Source organism: Nelumbo nucifera, chromosome 8, assembly GCF_055504915.1.
Source record: "Nelumbo nucifera cultivar China Antique chromosome 8, China Antique-T2T, whole genome shotgun sequence".
Lineage (NCBI taxonomy): Eukaryota > Viridiplantae > Streptophyta > Magnoliopsida > Proteales > Nelumbonaceae > Nelumbo > Nelumbo nucifera.
The window spans coordinates 18,827,748-18,844,507 of record NC_142656.1 but is presented as its reverse complement, the minus strand read 5'-3'; the positions used below and the strand labels follow the sequence as shown (position 1 = coordinate 18,844,507).

Below are 16,760 nucleotides of genomic sequence, written 5' to 3'. Positions count from 1 at the left end.
CTTACTATTCTAATTTTTGTTATGATCACCATTATCATATCATTGTCAACATCATGTTTTCTCTTTCTTTTATCATTGATAAAAGAGAAATCTTATTCAATTAAGTGAAGGAAAAAGGGTACAAAACCTAGTTAGTAGTCACCAACCCAAAATAAGTATGGAGTGTACACCACAAGATAATTCTGCTATGCAAGGCCAAGAATATAAATCACTCCAAGTAACAAACATTCTAGAGAGCAATTGGGCCAAGTTGGCAGACCCAGCAATCTAAGAGAATGAGCTGCCACAGGCACCCAGATGACTTATTTATTCGCAAAGAGAGAGAGAGGAAAGAAAGAAAGAAAGAATAATAAAACATCATGACAATTATTCTTCTTTGTCTTTCTCATTTAACATATTGCAGATTTTCCCTATTTCAGTGTGAAATGTCTGACAACATATTAACTAACAAGCTTTTACCAAGAAAAAAGAAAAATCTCTTCCTTTCATGCAGTATAGATACTGAAGTTTTTACTTCAAGGTTAACGTTAGCCAGTAAAACTATCATTTCATTGAATTAGATACAAAATTCTTTTACATATCTGCACCACCTGCACAAGAATATGTTCAAGAGGAAACAAAAAGGAGGTAACTTTACCTACCTTTTAGTGAAATATATTGTGCACACTTCTTATGTGTTTTCAGTGCACAATTCAAGATTCCTGAAAACAAAAATGAAAATAAACTCTAAATGAATCAACTGAAATATGAGACTAACTTGTTTCACAGACATAACCCCTGCCTTTACCATACCCTTTTATCATAGAGATCTGCATGAGGGAATTGTAATAATTACAAGCATGATACCCCCTTTTACTCCTTTTACTTAGAGAATGCCACTCAAGAAACCCCTACAACAGAAATAAACAAGTTAAACCAGTTCACACAGCAAACCACTTCTAACATTAAGGAATAAGGACATTAAGTTCTCTCACCAAATTCCTGAGGCTCTTTTTTCTTGGTTTCTGTGGATGTTCGTAAAAAAAACAGTGTATCAAGACATGTGCTTCAAAAATCAGGAGGTAGAGAAAAAAGATCGCCTTTTAATAATAACTAGAAAAGATGAGAGGAATTACCTTGGCTTTCCTTCGAAAGCGTTATTAATTTCATCAACATTTGGCTTTTCCGGAAATGTGGCAAGAATGACGTACTTTTCCTTCCCAGAAGGTTCATCAACCCGCTTATAGAGTTCATATCGGTATGGATAGGACATCCTAAAATCATGAAGTGGCTATAGTCACAAATCTTGGGAATTTCAGTAATGACGGACATGCTGGAGTTTAAAAAGAAGAAAAAAGAAATAGGAAAATATATATTATAATTTGGAAATATCAGACTTCTAATTCAGTAAGATATCAATATGGAATTAACATCACACTAGACTCCTATTCAAAATCATTCAGAAAACACAAAGGAGAAAAGAAGTCTTACATGACGGATGACACAATTAATCATCATAAAAAATGAAGGATTCCAAAGCCCCATTTAGATTTTAGAATTTTCTAAAATAGAAACTAAAAGAAAGTAGTCCCTGTTGGTATGTTATATTTCCCACTTGGAAGCACTTAAAAAGTGAAAAACTTTGGTTGTTTAGGAGCTTCCTGCACATGACACATTGCCATGGGTGTGGGGAAAATGAATATTGACCCCTTAAAACGCACTACAAAATTGGTTAAACTGTTTTTCCCAGCTCTTGCCACCACCAAGGAGAACTATTAGATACATGCAAGACTTTCTCAATATATATGGTTTGTAGTTCTGAAGCTACCAGTATGCTTCATGCCAAGACATGAAGAGAAATCAAAGAGGTTATGGATTAAGGGGCATAGTCACTGTTATTAAGGGTATATGTTGATGCACCCCTAGTGTCCACGATTAATCCATGTGAAGCAGTGTAAATTGTTCTCCATTGTTCCTACAAGACTTGTCAAGATGAGTGTTAATAATTTTTTATTTTTGGAGAAAGAGCCATATAGGAGGATGTTATGGAGTTTCAAGTCATCAAACAAAGTGGTGGCATTCTCAAAAGAAGAATTTCTTTTAGTTTATTTAACTTGTTTAGTGTTGCTAATAGTTCTATAGGTTATCAATTGGATTTAAGTTGCTATTTTCTATTTCATTTTGAGCCCTAATTTGATTAGGATTGGTTGAGGTACTTTGTACACTTTATCCAGATTTCACTGTAATCAGGAATCAATAGTGATAACTTGTTGTACAAGTTTGACCTTAAAATGGGATTAATTGGCCTTCATTTATTTCCAGTCCTAATACAAGTAGGAAATAGTCTTACAGATAGGTTCAGTAGGGAGTATGTGGTCAGGATTTGAATTGTTAGTGTGTTTTCTGGAATTAATAAAGAAAGCTTTTGTTAACCCATTTGTTCTGATTTCTAAATTCTGTAGTCATATTAGTCTTGACCTTGCACACAGTAGAAGTCCTATATTTCTAAATTTTCTTGCAACTGATTCAAGCGCACTGTAGATTTTGGCGATCTCCAATACACATCAGTACAGGCTGCAAACTAAAAGTCAACTGTCGGTATACTTCCCTTTATTCTTTGCTGCTGTAGCTACAGTTAGGGGTGTCAATGGACCGGTTTTGGGTTGGATTCCATCCAAATCAAAATCCATTTGGATGGATTGGACGGACCAATAAGACATTTTGAATTTGGATGGACTGGACGGGCCAATATGACATATTGATTGGACCTGGTCCATCCATAATGAATTTATATTGGATTGAGCCAATATCTGGTCCATTGATAGAAGACAAAAAAATAGGTGTCAATGGACCAGGTTTGAGTTGAAACCAATCTAAATTAACAGGAATTTGAACAGATTGGACAGTCGCTGGACCAGTCCAAAATGGTCCAAAATATTCATTGGACTGGATTGGACCAGGTCCATTTGTAATGGACTCACATTGGACTGGACCGGATTGGACCAAATCCAGTCCAATTGACACTCCTGTCTAAAGTACTCATGAATAGTATTTACTGTTCATACAATTAACTTTTTTTTTGGTAATGCCATACAATTAACTTTAGGTTCAACTTTATTCTAGTTGAATTTCAGAAATTCTTACCATCAAGGTATGATTTTCTCAGATATCAAGTACTGGTATTCACATGATCAGGTAACTTTTCTAGTCTTTTTCCATTTAAGATACAAAAGGTAGCCAATCAAGAATCCATTTATGAAACAAGGGAGGCCATGTCAAAGTTGGTTCCCTCCCCTTTTTTCATGGTAAAAACAAATTTCATAAAACACAAATAAGAAACAATCTAAATTGGTAAGGCATCACAAAAATAAATACAAGAAACTAAAATCTCATTCCATAACCTTAAAGCATAGACATTTTCCACTCAACAATATTAAAAAGAACCATAAAAGTAGAAACATTACACAAAATAACAGATTAATTCCATTAATAGACATCCACCCACTCCTCAGACAGATAATACAAATCAACTGTAAAATTCCTTGTACACCCTTGACTTTTCACCAAAACAAGATAACATCCCAACCAGCAAACCTTTTAGGGAAGCTCTTGCTTCCCTCATTTGTTTAATCTTTTTGAACTCCTTTCTACAAAAAACAACTCATAAAATGATCCCATTAGTAGACATTCACCTACTCCTCAGACAGAGAGTACAAATCAACTATAAAAACCCCGGTACACCATTGACTTTTCACCAAAACAAAATAACATCCCAACCAGAAAACCTTTTTGGGAAGCTCTTGCTTCCCTCACTTGTTTAATCCTTTTGAACCCCTTTCTACAAAAACAACTCACCCACTAGTATACATCCACCCACTCCTCAGACAGAGAATACAAATCAATAGTAAAAATCCCGGTACACCCTTGATTTTTCACCAAAACAAAATAACATCCTAACCAGAAAAACTTTCAGGAAGCTCTTGCTTCCTTCATTTGTTTAATTTTTTCTGAGCCCCTTTCTACAAAAATAACTCATAAAATGACTCCCTTTCTATTCAAGGAGGGAAGGATCTCCAATTTCAGGGAAGCTTAGATGTTGTTCGCTCGTTTAAAAGCAACATGTGACTTTCTTTTAGATCAATAAACAACACAGGACTTTGAAACTCGTTTAAAAGAATCAGAGTTGTTCGCTCGCTGGGGACACAAGCGCTTTCTTGGATCAAAACAACTTAGCTGAGACATCTCCAAGCAACAGAACCTCAATGGTGTTGGAGGATTAAGAAATTGTTGAGTTTGGCTTGGAACGAAATCAGGCTGATTTAGAAAAAGTTGATTGCCTAATGGAGGTTGTTGTGGTACTGGTACCTGACTTTGAGGCTGGACTTGCAGAGTTGGAAAAGATTGGGTCAGATAAAAATGAGGGGAAGAAAGAGGAAACAAGTCTTTGTTAATGATTTGGGAGAAGAGTTAGAGTTGAACTCCTTAAGAGATGTTACAGAGGTGTTTGCAGGCAAACTAGGAGTCGATTTAGTATGGCAAAAGATGGTATGAATAGATGAAGGGATTAGAAATGATGACAATTCAAAGGAGATACAGAACAAACCATAATGAGAACTTAGTTCATATCACTAAGGTCTTTCATCGTCTGAAAGATGGTCTTCTGGGGGCATGACCCTCTAATAAATAGAGGGTATAAGAATAGGGGTGTCAAGAACAAAAATAAAAAGCAGTTTCGCCACAAGAAGAATAGCTCCATCAACAAAGTTCAGAGAAAGGTTAATAAGAGTAAATTGAAAATGAGCTCTGTTGCTCAAAATGAAGGAAACAGAATGGAAGTGGAAGAGATGGAGGAAGAGAGCATTGATGGGGGAGAAGATGATAAAAATCCAAATGAAGACAACAAGCAGGCTTTGGATAGAGTGAGGGAGATAGAGAAGAATGTTGACACGGAAACAATTGTTGAAATGGATGTCCAAGTAAGCAAATTGTTAGGGGTGGTTTTCTTGGGAGGGGAGGAATTTGCAAGAAAAAAGTTCATGGAATTAGAAAAGAAATTCCCTTTTCATGTTGATTAAGTGTTGAAGAAGATTGTTTTTCTTGTTTTAACTGTAATTTGGGGGAAGGATTTCAGTTTGAATGCTGAGTGTGATTTTTGTTATGGTGGGAGGTTTGTAAGAGGCATATGGTGGGCTTTTTATTGTTGGGAAATCTGAGCAGGGGCTCAAATTTGTACTTCAAAATTGATTGGAGGGTAGTGATATTTAATTTGTATTTATTTTGGGTGACAACTTATCACCTATTTTTTGTAATTTCTTTTTTTTCTTTGAATAAAATTTTCTTTTTATTTATTATCCAAAAAACTGAAAAAATGGAATACCAGTATACTAAATCTATAATCTATAGACCTTATTTAACTACATTTTGAGGGAAGATCTCCCTCCTTTTATCATAAATCCTTCTTACTTATCAAAAGAAAGTGAGAATTGCAAAGTTTTTAACACAAGTTTCTTTCAAAATTTACCTAGAGTTTATCAAGAGCATAAAAAAAATAAAAGTAAACCAAAATATTAGTCAATGAAGAGAATAATAGTAAAAGTAAACTATCAAACCTGAGAGCACCCATAATTGGGTACTGAGTTCCAGCATAGTAAAGAAGTCGGAAGAAATAGCAACTTTGGAATGATGCTGCGTACTCCAACCTCTTATCCCTCCCCATTGTCTGCAATAGAAATGATATAGTTAGAAACTACAAGGTAAAGTTTTGTTAACAATAAGTCACACCTAAAAGTTTGCACTTACTTGCATAATGCCACTTGAACCAGGTAGATCCTAAATTTGAAAAACAGAACAAATGTCAGAAGAATGAGAAAATTATAACACGCAATCAATATGGTGGAGATATTTGTGCTAAAGAATCTATTGTATATTAATCTTTTTTTTTTTTTGAAGAAGAAGAAGAAGGTAAAGTATTGAATTGCAAAAGAAACCCAATTACATCAGCCCATGTACAATGAGAACCTGTACATTGAGAATTTACAAAAAGGTCTGAGAAATCAGATAAAAAAGATCCAGCTTGCAAAAAAGGTAAAAGTTGAAAACCAATGAAAGCTCTTTGTAGTTTGTACACTTAACAGGAATATAGAGAACCTAAAACTTTGTTCTCGACTGAAGCTATGTCATTGGAAATATTGTCAAAAATCCGGATGTTCCTTTCCTTCCACAGGGCCCAAAGGATAGCATCTGGAAAAATCCTCCAAAGCAGCTTGCCTCACCCCTGAAGAAGCTGTAGGACTGAACCAGGTGGGCAAGAAGAAACCCCAAAGCAGGATAGAGCCATTTCCCAAAGCTGCTGAGAAAAGTTGCAGTGAATAAAAATGCGATTAGAGGATTTAGGAACCTCATTGCAGGATAGAGCCATTTCCCAGGAAGGCAACTTTTGAAGGAGCATGGGATTTCCAGATTATAGCCCAAGGGAAGTCTCCTTCTTGACCAGCCACAATGTTTTTGTAGAAGGACTGAGAGGAGAAAGTGCCAGAAGCCTCCCAAGACCAAATTCTTTCATCATCTGACTGTGGATTGGGCTTGATACTATGAATGACTTAAAAGATCTGTTAGTGGACCAATTTCCCACTCGTTAAGATTTCTTCTGAAAGTAGGGCCCCAAATAATCTCACCATTCATCAATTCAAATCAGTCTTCCACCATAACATCTTTATCCTGTGCAATATCAAAGAGAGAGGAGAACCTTTCATTTAAAGCAGTGTCCCCACACCAATTGTCAGACCAGAACTTAAAGTGATTACCCTGGCCAACTTTGCATTTAATCCACTTCAAGAAGTCAGGAAGGATAGAGACAGCATTGCTCCACAAGGCACATCCCCTTGGGAGAAGGCTAGGACCCAAGTCCCACCCCAGATTTGTGAGTCCATACTTATCTGCAATGGTTCTTCTCCAGAGGCTATTCCTCTCTTTGCTGAATCTCCAACACCATTTACCAAGAAGAGCCTTATTAACAGTTTTAATATTTCTGATTCCTAAACCACCAGTTCTCCTTGATTTGAACACTGATTTCCAGCTCACTATATTAAACTTGAAGTTATCCCTCCACCCAACCCATAAGAAGAGTGGGCTTACCTCCTTTTGATAAGTATTTAGATTTCCACATTGACAGTTTTCTGTCAAATCTGTCAATAACCGGATACCAAATCTTCTTAGAATTGCTTTTGGCTCCCAAGGGAAGGCCAAGGTAAGTCATACTGGGATCAGGAAGACCCTCCTCTGTCTTCAATAATTCACTCTTAAATAGGTTAATTTTGAGACTTGAAACTGCTTCAAACCATCTAAGAATGTAACCCAAAGAAACCAGCTGATCAGAAGAGCAGTCATAGAAGAAGATGGTGTCATCAACAAATTGAAGTAAAGAGATCTGATCACCTCTCTCACCAACTTTAAACCCATGAAGGAGACCACTATCTGTTTCCCTACAGGTGAGCTTACTTAAGGCTTCCATTATTATATTAAAAAGGAAAGGAGGCAAAGGGTCTCCTTGCCTTAAGCCCCTTGAGCTTTGAATCTTCCATAGGAAACACCATTGAGGAGGACTAAGAAAGTGGGAGTGGTAACACAGACCTTGATCCAATTTCACCACTTGGAACTGAAGTTCATTCTGGAGAGCATATAGTCCAGGAAATTCCAACCAACATGATCAAAAGACTTTTCTATATTCACTTGAGAATCAACCCCTCTCTACCTTCCCTTCTACGTGAGTCAACAACTCATTAGCAATGAGGACCCCATCAAGAATCTGTCTCCCTTCTACAAAAGCACCTTGGGAGGGAGAGATGATTTTGCCTATCACCCTCTTCTTGAAGCTAAAACTTTTTATAGTATTTTATAAACACACCCTAAGAGACTGATGGCTGTAATCATTCAACTCCAAGACCCCTTCCTTCTTAGGAACCAAGGTGATAAAAGTTGAGTTGAGACACCTTGATGAACTCTGCAAAGACCTTCAGCAAGTCCTGCTTGATGAACTGCCAACCCAGTTTATAGAACTCCAAAGTAAAGCCATCTGGGCCTGGGGCTTTATCCCCCTCCATTTGAAAGATAGCCTCCCTGATTTCTTCCTCTGAGAAAGGTTTCTCTAAATCAGCAGCATCTTCTTCATAAATTCTGTTAATATCAAGACCATCCAATCTTGGCCTTTTTTTCCACCTTTCTTTATACAGATCTGAATAGTAACCCACTACGGCATTTTTAATTCTGTTGTCCTTTTCCAACACTTCCCATTTACTTTCAAATATTTAATACTGTTATGTGCCTTCTAGCATTAACCATTTTGTGGAAAAAACCAGTGTTGTTGTCACCTTCTTTCATCCATAGGTCCTGGGACCGCTGCCTCCATGTAACCTCCTCCTGAACTAAAAGTTTATCCAAAATCAGCTTGGCTTGGGACCTTTTTTCCTGTTTTCTTCACTCATAGGGCTTCTTTCCTCCTCCAAATCCAGGTCAACAATTTTCTAAAGATACTTAGCTTTTTGGACTCAACTCCTTTAAAAACTTCTTTATTCCAAACTTCAATTTTTTGTTTCACTTCCTTCAGTTTTAGATGGAAAACATGGCTAGATGAACCCATGAAATTCATGTTTACCCACCATCCCTGAATCAAGTTCATGAAACCATCTCTTTTAACCACATGTGCTCGAACCTAAAAGGGCCCATGGAGGAGGCATCCCTCCACTGTCTAGGAGAAGGGGGTATGGTCTGAAATGGATTAGATTGGGGAAGCTGTCTTCCCAGTCAGGGGAGATAAGGAAGCGATCCAACTTTAATAAGGAAGGAGCAGCCTGGTTATTTGTCCAAGTACAATTAGCACCAGCCAAAGGCAAGTCCATCAATCCCCACCACTGTACAAAACTTGCAAAGCCTCTCATACCTCTGTCTCTTCTAGCCTGTCCATTTTTCTCCGAGGAAAATCTGATGGTACTAATATCCCCTCCTATGCACCAAGGGGTGGAGTCGTCTCCCTCTCTGAATGCATTTAGCTCATTCCAAAATCTGGGTCTGTTACCAGCATCAATAGGCCCATAAACTGAGGTCAACAATCCCAAGAAGCCCCCAATTAACATCTTAAATTTCAAAGAGACTGAAAATTCCCTGATCCGGTCGTCAGTTACTTCTATGGTGTCACTGTTCCAAATCACCAGAATTCCACCTGTCGTGCCTATAGCTAGAAGAGCAAACCAATCACAACGCCTTTGACCCCAAATGTTTCTTACTAAGAAAGCATCCACCTGCTGAAGTTTTGATTCCTGTAAACACAGCACATCTGGCTGCCATTTATTCAAAAAAGAGCAAATGAGCATTCTCTTCCTTCCCGAGTTTAGCCCCCTAACATTCCAAGAAATTATCTTTAGGTTTGACATGGGGGTAAGAATAAGTTATTTCTGCCTCCTAGTCCCTGTACCCTGCTACTAGAGTCACCTACCCTATCAATGAGTCCCCAAACCAACCTAAAGAGTTCTCGGTCAGTTCTCCTCCCCTTCCTTCCTTTTTCCTCAATGAAACTGTGATTCAACTTCATCGGGGATTACACCAACCCGCAGCACAACTGGTATGGGTAGTGAAAACATGATGTTTCCCATGCCCATTACCCCTTTAAATGGTCTAAACTACTTGGAGTGGGCTAAAAGTGTAAAACTTTATGTAACAGCAAGGGGAAAAGCTGGTTACATAAATGGAAGGGTGAAAGAACCCAAGAGTGAGACAGCTGAACATGATAGGTGGGACCAAGAAAACAGTATGGTGATGTCTTGGCTCCTTGCAGCCATGGAACCTGATGTGGAGAAGAACTTTATGAGGGCAGACATCGCTAGTGAGATTTGGGAACAGGCCAAAACCACCTATTATGAGCAAAGGCATTATGCCAAGGTTTACCAGTTGCAAGCTGAATCCTCAACCTGTAAACAGGGAAATCGTAGCTTGTCTACTTACTATTCAGCCCTTACTTCTGTATGGAAAGAATTGGATCATTATCAGGCTATAGAGTGGAAACATGATGATGATACTAAGGCCTACGGGAAGCTGGTTTCTTAGCAGCGTGTGTTTGCCTTCTTGTTGGGACTGAACCCTGTCTATGAACCCTTGAGAGTTCAGATCTTAGGAAGTAAAGAGTTGTCGTTGGTTCACGAGGTATATGCCCTTGTTCAATCTGAAGAAAGTAGGCGGAGTGTGATGGTTACAACTGAGGGGGAGCAACAAGTTGCATTGGCTGCAATGAGTAATAACAACATGGGGAAGAAAAGTGACACCAAGAAGGCTGATGATAAAGACAAGTTGTTTTGTACCCACTATCGGCACTCACAACATACACATGACACATGTTGGGACATTCACGGAAAACCCAAGTGGGTAGTGAAGAACCAAGAACAGGGTAAATGGCAAGGTCAGAAGAAGAAGAACACAACACATAATGCAACACGTGGCAACCCAAGATACTCAGGTTTCTGGTACTACCCGGGACCACCTTACTAATTCTGACCCCAAGGAAGATATCACGAATTCCTTCAGAGACCACTTGGAGTCATATGGTAGGGCTTTGTGACAGATGGATAGTTCAGTCACTGGTACTCCTACTTCATTTGCATCTACATCAGGTAATGCGGCTTCTGCATTCCATGTCACCACTACCACTGGTTCCCCTTGGATCATTGACTCAAGGGCCTTTAACCACATGACCGGTAAGTCGAACTTGTTTCAGACTTATAGCCTTTTGTCAGGAAGGGATAAAGTGAAGCTTGCAGATGGATCATTTTGCTCCATTGCAGGCCAAGGATCAATATCTCTTCCCCATGGCCTTAACCTGAATTGTGTATTGCATGTCCCTCAACTTCCTATAAATTTGCCTTCAATCAGTAGTGTCACAAACTCTTTAAACTGTAGTGTAACCTTTTTTCCTGGTTCATGTGTTTTTCAAGATCTAACTTCTGGGAGGACGATTGGTAGAGGGAGCCTAGTGGATGGTCTCTACATTCTCGACAACAAAGTTGGTCTCTCGGTGTCATCCTCAGAGTCATATAGTCAATCAAATAAGAGTCAAATTTTTTTGTGGCATAGTCGGTTAGGTCATGTTTCTTTTGAAATAGTAAAGTCTGTGTTTCCGGTTTTATGTAAGTCATGTTCAGTGTCAGAGTTCCAGTGTCAAACGTGTCAGCTGAGCAAACAATGTAGAACAATTTTTCACTCAAATAATAAAAGATCAAGTGTTCATTTTCATGTTGTGTATTCTGATGTATGGGGGCCTACTACTATAATCTCTAAAGGTGGATATAAGTACTTTATCACATTGATCAATGACTTCTCTCGCTATACATGGGTATTCCCTAAGCGTAGTAGAGACGAAGTTCCAAAGATTGTGAAAGGCTTAGAGAGGATGGTATTTACGCAATTCCATGTTGAAATATAGATCTTCCAATCAGACAATGCAAAAGAATATTTCCATGGCGAGCTCAATGAGTTCTTTGCCTCCCACGGATCTATTCATAGGAGCTCATGCGTAAGAACACCACAACCAAATGGTGTTGCAGAAGAAAAAACAGACACCTCCTTGAGGTAGCTCGTGGGATGATGTTACACATGAATGTTCCAAAAAGGTTTTGGATGGATGCTATACTTGCAGCTGCTTATGTCATCAATCGCATGCCCTCCAGAGTGCTGAACTACATGGCCCCTCATCAGTTGTTGTTCCCTCAGTCCCCTTTATTTTCCATTCCCATGAGAGTTTTTGGTTGCCGTGCCTTTGTCCATGATTTGTCTCCGGCTCGAGGTAAGTTAGACCCTCGGTCCATTCCTTGTATCTTTCTGGGGTATCCCTCCTCTCAAAAAGGGTATCGGTGCTTTGATCCCGCTAGTCATAAGTTTTTTGTGTCTATGGATGTGTCCTTCTTTGAGTCTGAACCGTTCTTCCCTGCTTCTCCTCAGGGGGAGTGTAGTAGTGTGGAAGAGGAAAAGCAAGTTCAGGTCCACCAAGTCTCTCTTCCTCCTATTCTGGACCTTGCTCCCTTTCGTGTCTTCCAATGTACACACCGTAGAGATCAGCAATGTGATAGAGATGTGGAGCAGCCAAATATTGAGCAACCAACACTGTTAGACTCCCAGGAGGTAAGCCCAAACCCTATTGCACCTACTGATACTCCTACTCCTACTGTGGATGACCTTGACATTCCTATTGCTCAAAGAAAGGGAGTTAGGTCATGCACTACCAAACACCCCATTACCCAGTATGTCTCCTATGATCACATTTCCCCCTCATACCGAGCCTTTTTATCTGCAATTGATTGCATTCCTGTTCCCATAAATGTTGTAGAAGCCTTAAAATGCCCTGAATGGACAGATGCTATGAAGGAGGAGATTAATGCCCTTCATAAAAATCAAACTTGGGAATTGGTGGATCTTCCAAGGGGGAAAGACCCAGTGGGGTGTAAGTGGGTGTTTACAGTTAAACACAAGGCAAACGGGACAGTTGAAAGGTACAAAGCAAGATTAGTAGCCAAAGGGTACTCTCAAGTGTACAGGGTTGACTATGATGAGACTTTTGCTCCAGTAGCTAAGATAAACTCAATTAGGGTCCTCCTATCATTAGCTGCTAACCTTGACTGGGAATTGCATCAACTGGACATAAAGAATGATTTTTTAAATGGTGACCAAGAGGAGGAAGTATACATGGTTCAACCCCCTGGATTCTGTGCCAAAGGAAGTGAAAATAAGGTGTGCAACCTAAGAAATTCTCTTTATGGTTTAAAACAATCTCCCAGAGCTTGGTTCAGTAAGTTTCACATGGAAATTCAGCAGGTAGGCTTCAAACAATGTTAGTCTGATCACACACTCTTTGTGAAGAGATGTCAGGAACAGGTTGCTGTATTGATAGCTTATGTGGATGATATCATCATTACAGGAAATTGGAGTTCAAAAATACAAAAATTGAAACAATTCCTTGCATCTAAATTTGAAGTGAAAGATTTAGGTCCCCTGAAGTATTTCCTTGGAATTGAAGTTGCCCGCTTAGAAAGAGGTATCTTCATTTCTCAAAGGAAATACACCCTTGATCTATTACAAGACACAGGCAAATTAGGCGCAAGGCCAGCAGATACTCCCATGGATGTTGATCACAAGTTGGGTGACTGTGATGGTGAACCTCTGAAAGATGTGAAATAGTTCCAAAGGTTAGTGGGAAAGTTGATTTATTTGTCCATGACCCATCCAGACATTGCCTATTCAATTGGGGTTCTAAGCCAATTCATGCACTCTCCTAAGAAACCACACATGGAGGCAGTAGAGAGAGTTCTTAGATACTTAAAAAAGTATCCCGGAACAGGTCTACTATTCAGTAAACATAATCACCTAAAGGTGGAAGTCTTTACAGATGTTGATTGGGTAGGTGCTGTGGATGATAGAAAGTCCATAAGTGGGTATTGCACATTTGTGGGAGGAAACCTAGTGACCTGGAAAAGCAAGAAACAAAGTGTGGTAGCAAGGTCAAGTGTTGAAGCTGAATATAGAACTATGACACATGGGGTGGCTGAAGTCCTTTGGCTAAAAAATCTTCTAGGGGAGATTGGAGTTGTTGTTCATAATCCTATGTCTCTTTACTATGACAACAAGGAAGCCATAAACATCGCCAACAACCCTGTCCTACATAAGAGGACCAAGCACATCGAGGTGGACAAACACTTCATAAGGGAAAAATTGGAAAAAAGGGAAATTTGCATCCCTTATGTCAACTCCAAGGAACAACTCGCTAATGTCCTCACAAAAGGACTTCCATACTCGCGGAACAATGAGTTATGTGACAAGCTGGGCATGATAGACATATTCAGCCCAACTTGAGGGGGAGTGCTGTTAGTGTGTTGTCAGCTTAAGATGTTGTCAGCCAGTTAGTTTCTTTCTTTCTTATTAGTTTGTTACTAGGAGTGCCACCAGGGGCATACTTGTAATCTCCCATTCCTTTTATATTAAGTTAATATAAATAACTAAACTGGCGGTAGCCAGAATAGTTTTTTTCGTGTCTCTCAATCATATCTTCCTCTTCTCCTCTTTTCTCTCTTCTCTTCTCTTCTCTTTCTCTCTCTCGTCTCTCTCTCTCCATGAATGATTACAACCTTTTCAAAAAGAAAATATCACTGAACATAAAGGAATGGTGAAACAAGATTTATGTAGCTGACCCATATAATTGGGACAAGGCTTAGATAATGATGATGATCTTATGGTTGTTTGTAGATTGATCTTTATATTGAGATGCACTTTAGGTTGCACCAACTATCACATGCATGTTTGATACATTTACACACATACAAATGTATATGCACAGATAAAGGTATTCATATAATGCATGAAATATAAAGTTAAGTGATTAAAATACTGTAAGAAATACAACCTTGAGCCTTGGATTGATAAGAATAACAGGTTTGCTACCAGCAGCATCAGTCATAGCTTTTAGATCCTGCATATTCAACCTTACAATTGGTAAAAGGGAAAAAAAAGGCAAAACTAGAACATGTAGTGCGCATACTCCAAAAATCATTATGGAGAGAAAGTTACTCACATCAATAATACAATTTCCAACAGCATTTTGAGGTGCCACCAGAATAAATATGTCATCTTGTTCACTAACCTCTTTCGCACCTACAATTATAAACATTTATGCTACATTGATTTTTGGACAAGGAAAATATCCATAATATATGCACATTTTCTTAGTTATCCATTTAAAAGGAATGTTGGGAATGAAGCAAACATCCATCATGAATTAACATGTTTAAGAGAAATGAATTATGATTAGTATAAACTAAACTACATTAAAATTTTCACATAAAATCTGGGTCCCAAACCTATAGAACCAATGTTGATAAAGGTCCCCTTGGCACCATAATCCCCCCAATCCATGAACTCCAAAATATTTCGACTTCCAGCAAGCTGCAATGGCATCCCAGAAAGTGCACCTTCTCCCATTGATCCTTGAACACAAACCTGAAAGGTAAAAGCTTCATCAATCAAAAACTATCAACTGCTTCTCCATTGATCCATGATTTCACTGTCAAGGAACAACTATATATACCTTCACACGTTTTCCATCATCAGCAAATGAAAGAGCAAGAACCCGAACAAGTTCCATTAAAGTACCAATTCGATAAACATCCTGTGCATGATAAGGTGTTTTAATTCACAAGGCCCTCCTTCCTCTCCACCAAAGAAAGAAAGAGAAAAAAAAAAGAAAATAAACAGATAAACTGTCCTACCATTTCTGGATTCAGCTCTGGAATGCTAATTTCCACCTGCCAATACAAATTGTCATGTAAACTCAAACTAAATTTAAAAGACTCCTGATAGCAGAATTTTCATAAATTATAAACTAATTGAGGGGAGGGAGGATTTCCTTGAAACAACTGAGTATGGATTGGAACATAATAACAACCATAAACCAGTATATAAGACTCATCCTTATCAGCTTTGCTTACTTGCATGGGCCATACTACTAAAATAAAAAATTATTACCATTTTTCACCTATGAGTAAAATGGACAATGTTAGGTTTTCTATTTTACTGGGGTTACACATATCACCAGTTTCAATGCCCCTCCTCACCCAAAAAAAAAAGAAAAGAAAAGAAAATGTATATTGCATGATCCTCATACAATACATGTAGAATTAGCAACTAGATTTTCCAAGTGATTTAGGAGTCTGGAGTTAGAAGCCGGCAGCATGCTTCACCGAAGGGGATCAACGTGCATCTGGATTTTCAAAGCAGGCAGATAAAAGGGATAAAACAAGGAGTTATATAATAATGTCATTTTGACCCTAATGTTGAAAGTGTGAGATCTGAACTCAGTTTCAGATTGAAGGTATGCTAAAGAGGGCCCTCAATACATGAAGTTAAGGATACAAGTTTTTCTAGTGGGGATAAAGTCCAGAGAAGTAATGTAATTGATTCTATTGTAATTTTAGGGGCTTGTAGGGGGTTGGAGTAAAAGGTTACAATTTTGTGGTGTTTGAGATTGTCCATGCTTCATGGTTGTTCCCATGGTTAGTTGTGGCTTCAGTGTGATGCATTACTGTAACATCTGGAAATTGATAGTATGGGATTAGTTTCTATGCCAGTGCCCTCCTTTAGAGTTTTGAGTTTATGGGAGGTGTCATTCTAGGGGAAATAGTTGTATCTGGTGCTGGGGAGTTCTTATCTATCCTACATCACATATTTGTTTTAACCAAATTATAGAACATGATTATTCAGTCAAAGCATAGCTTGATAATTCTTGAGATGATTACATGTTTTATATGTAATAGCCTCAAAACTTATCATTCATAGAAGGTACATGCATGAAAGAGTACCATGAGGAACCCAATGCATTTAACAAAATAAATAGAATGAACTACTAACATTGAAAAATCAAGGGTAACTACTAAATGGAATCACAGATTCAGTAGTTTGGCTTCCCATCTAAAAGCCAAGGTGAGAAATATCTGACCTTCAATCGAATTCCTCCATCATTAATGGCCCTTTGGGTAGCTTGTAGCACATCATCATAGAAATACTTTCTTATTTCTCTAGAATGAGGAATATTATTCAATCGAGTAGGAATTCCTCTCCAATTATCCTGGAAGAAGCTTTCAAAAATAAGGAAAAACCAAGCTGTGGGAGTTACGGGTTCATTTTATACAATTTGACATATGGGAATATTTGAAAGCAGAGTATTACTGACCATCCAATTAACAAGGGAAAAGAAATTA

At 38.4% G+C, this 16,760-nt stretch overlaps 1 protein-coding gene across 2 annotated transcripts in view; it reads right to left on the bottom strand.

The window, feature by feature from the left end:
• Positions 1-340: 340 nt before the first annotated feature.
• Positions 341-16,760, bottom strand: part of LOC104588527 (adenylate kinase family protein) — a 35,926-nt gene continuing 19,506 nt past the window's right edge. Inside the window, exons 9-20 of one of the 2 annotated variants that reach the window (XR_733812.3) lie at positions 16,499-16,627; positions 15,273-15,308; positions 15,092-15,172; positions 14,865-15,003; positions 14,579-14,658; positions 14,411-14,476; positions 5,779-5,808; positions 5,589-5,698; positions 1,116-1,253; positions 975-1,004; positions 793-890; positions 341-701 (exon numbers count right to left, since the gene is read on the bottom strand). Coding sequence is in view for 1 of the 2 variants with exons in the window: in XM_010246491.3 (XP_010244793.1) it covers positions 866-890; positions 975-1,004; positions 1,116-1,253; positions 5,589-5,698; positions 5,779-5,808; positions 14,411-14,476; positions 14,579-14,658; positions 14,865-15,003; positions 15,092-15,172; positions 15,273-15,308; positions 16,499-16,627 (864 nt within the window). In the remaining variant the exon portion in view is untranslated. Of the gene's footprint in view, positions 891-974; positions 1,005-1,115; positions 1,254-5,588; positions 5,699-5,778; positions 5,809-14,410; positions 14,477-14,578; positions 14,659-14,864; positions 15,004-15,091; positions 15,173-15,272; positions 15,309-16,498; positions 16,628-16,760 lie in introns of both variants that reach the window. The other variant, XM_010246491.3, reaches the window with a different exon arrangement.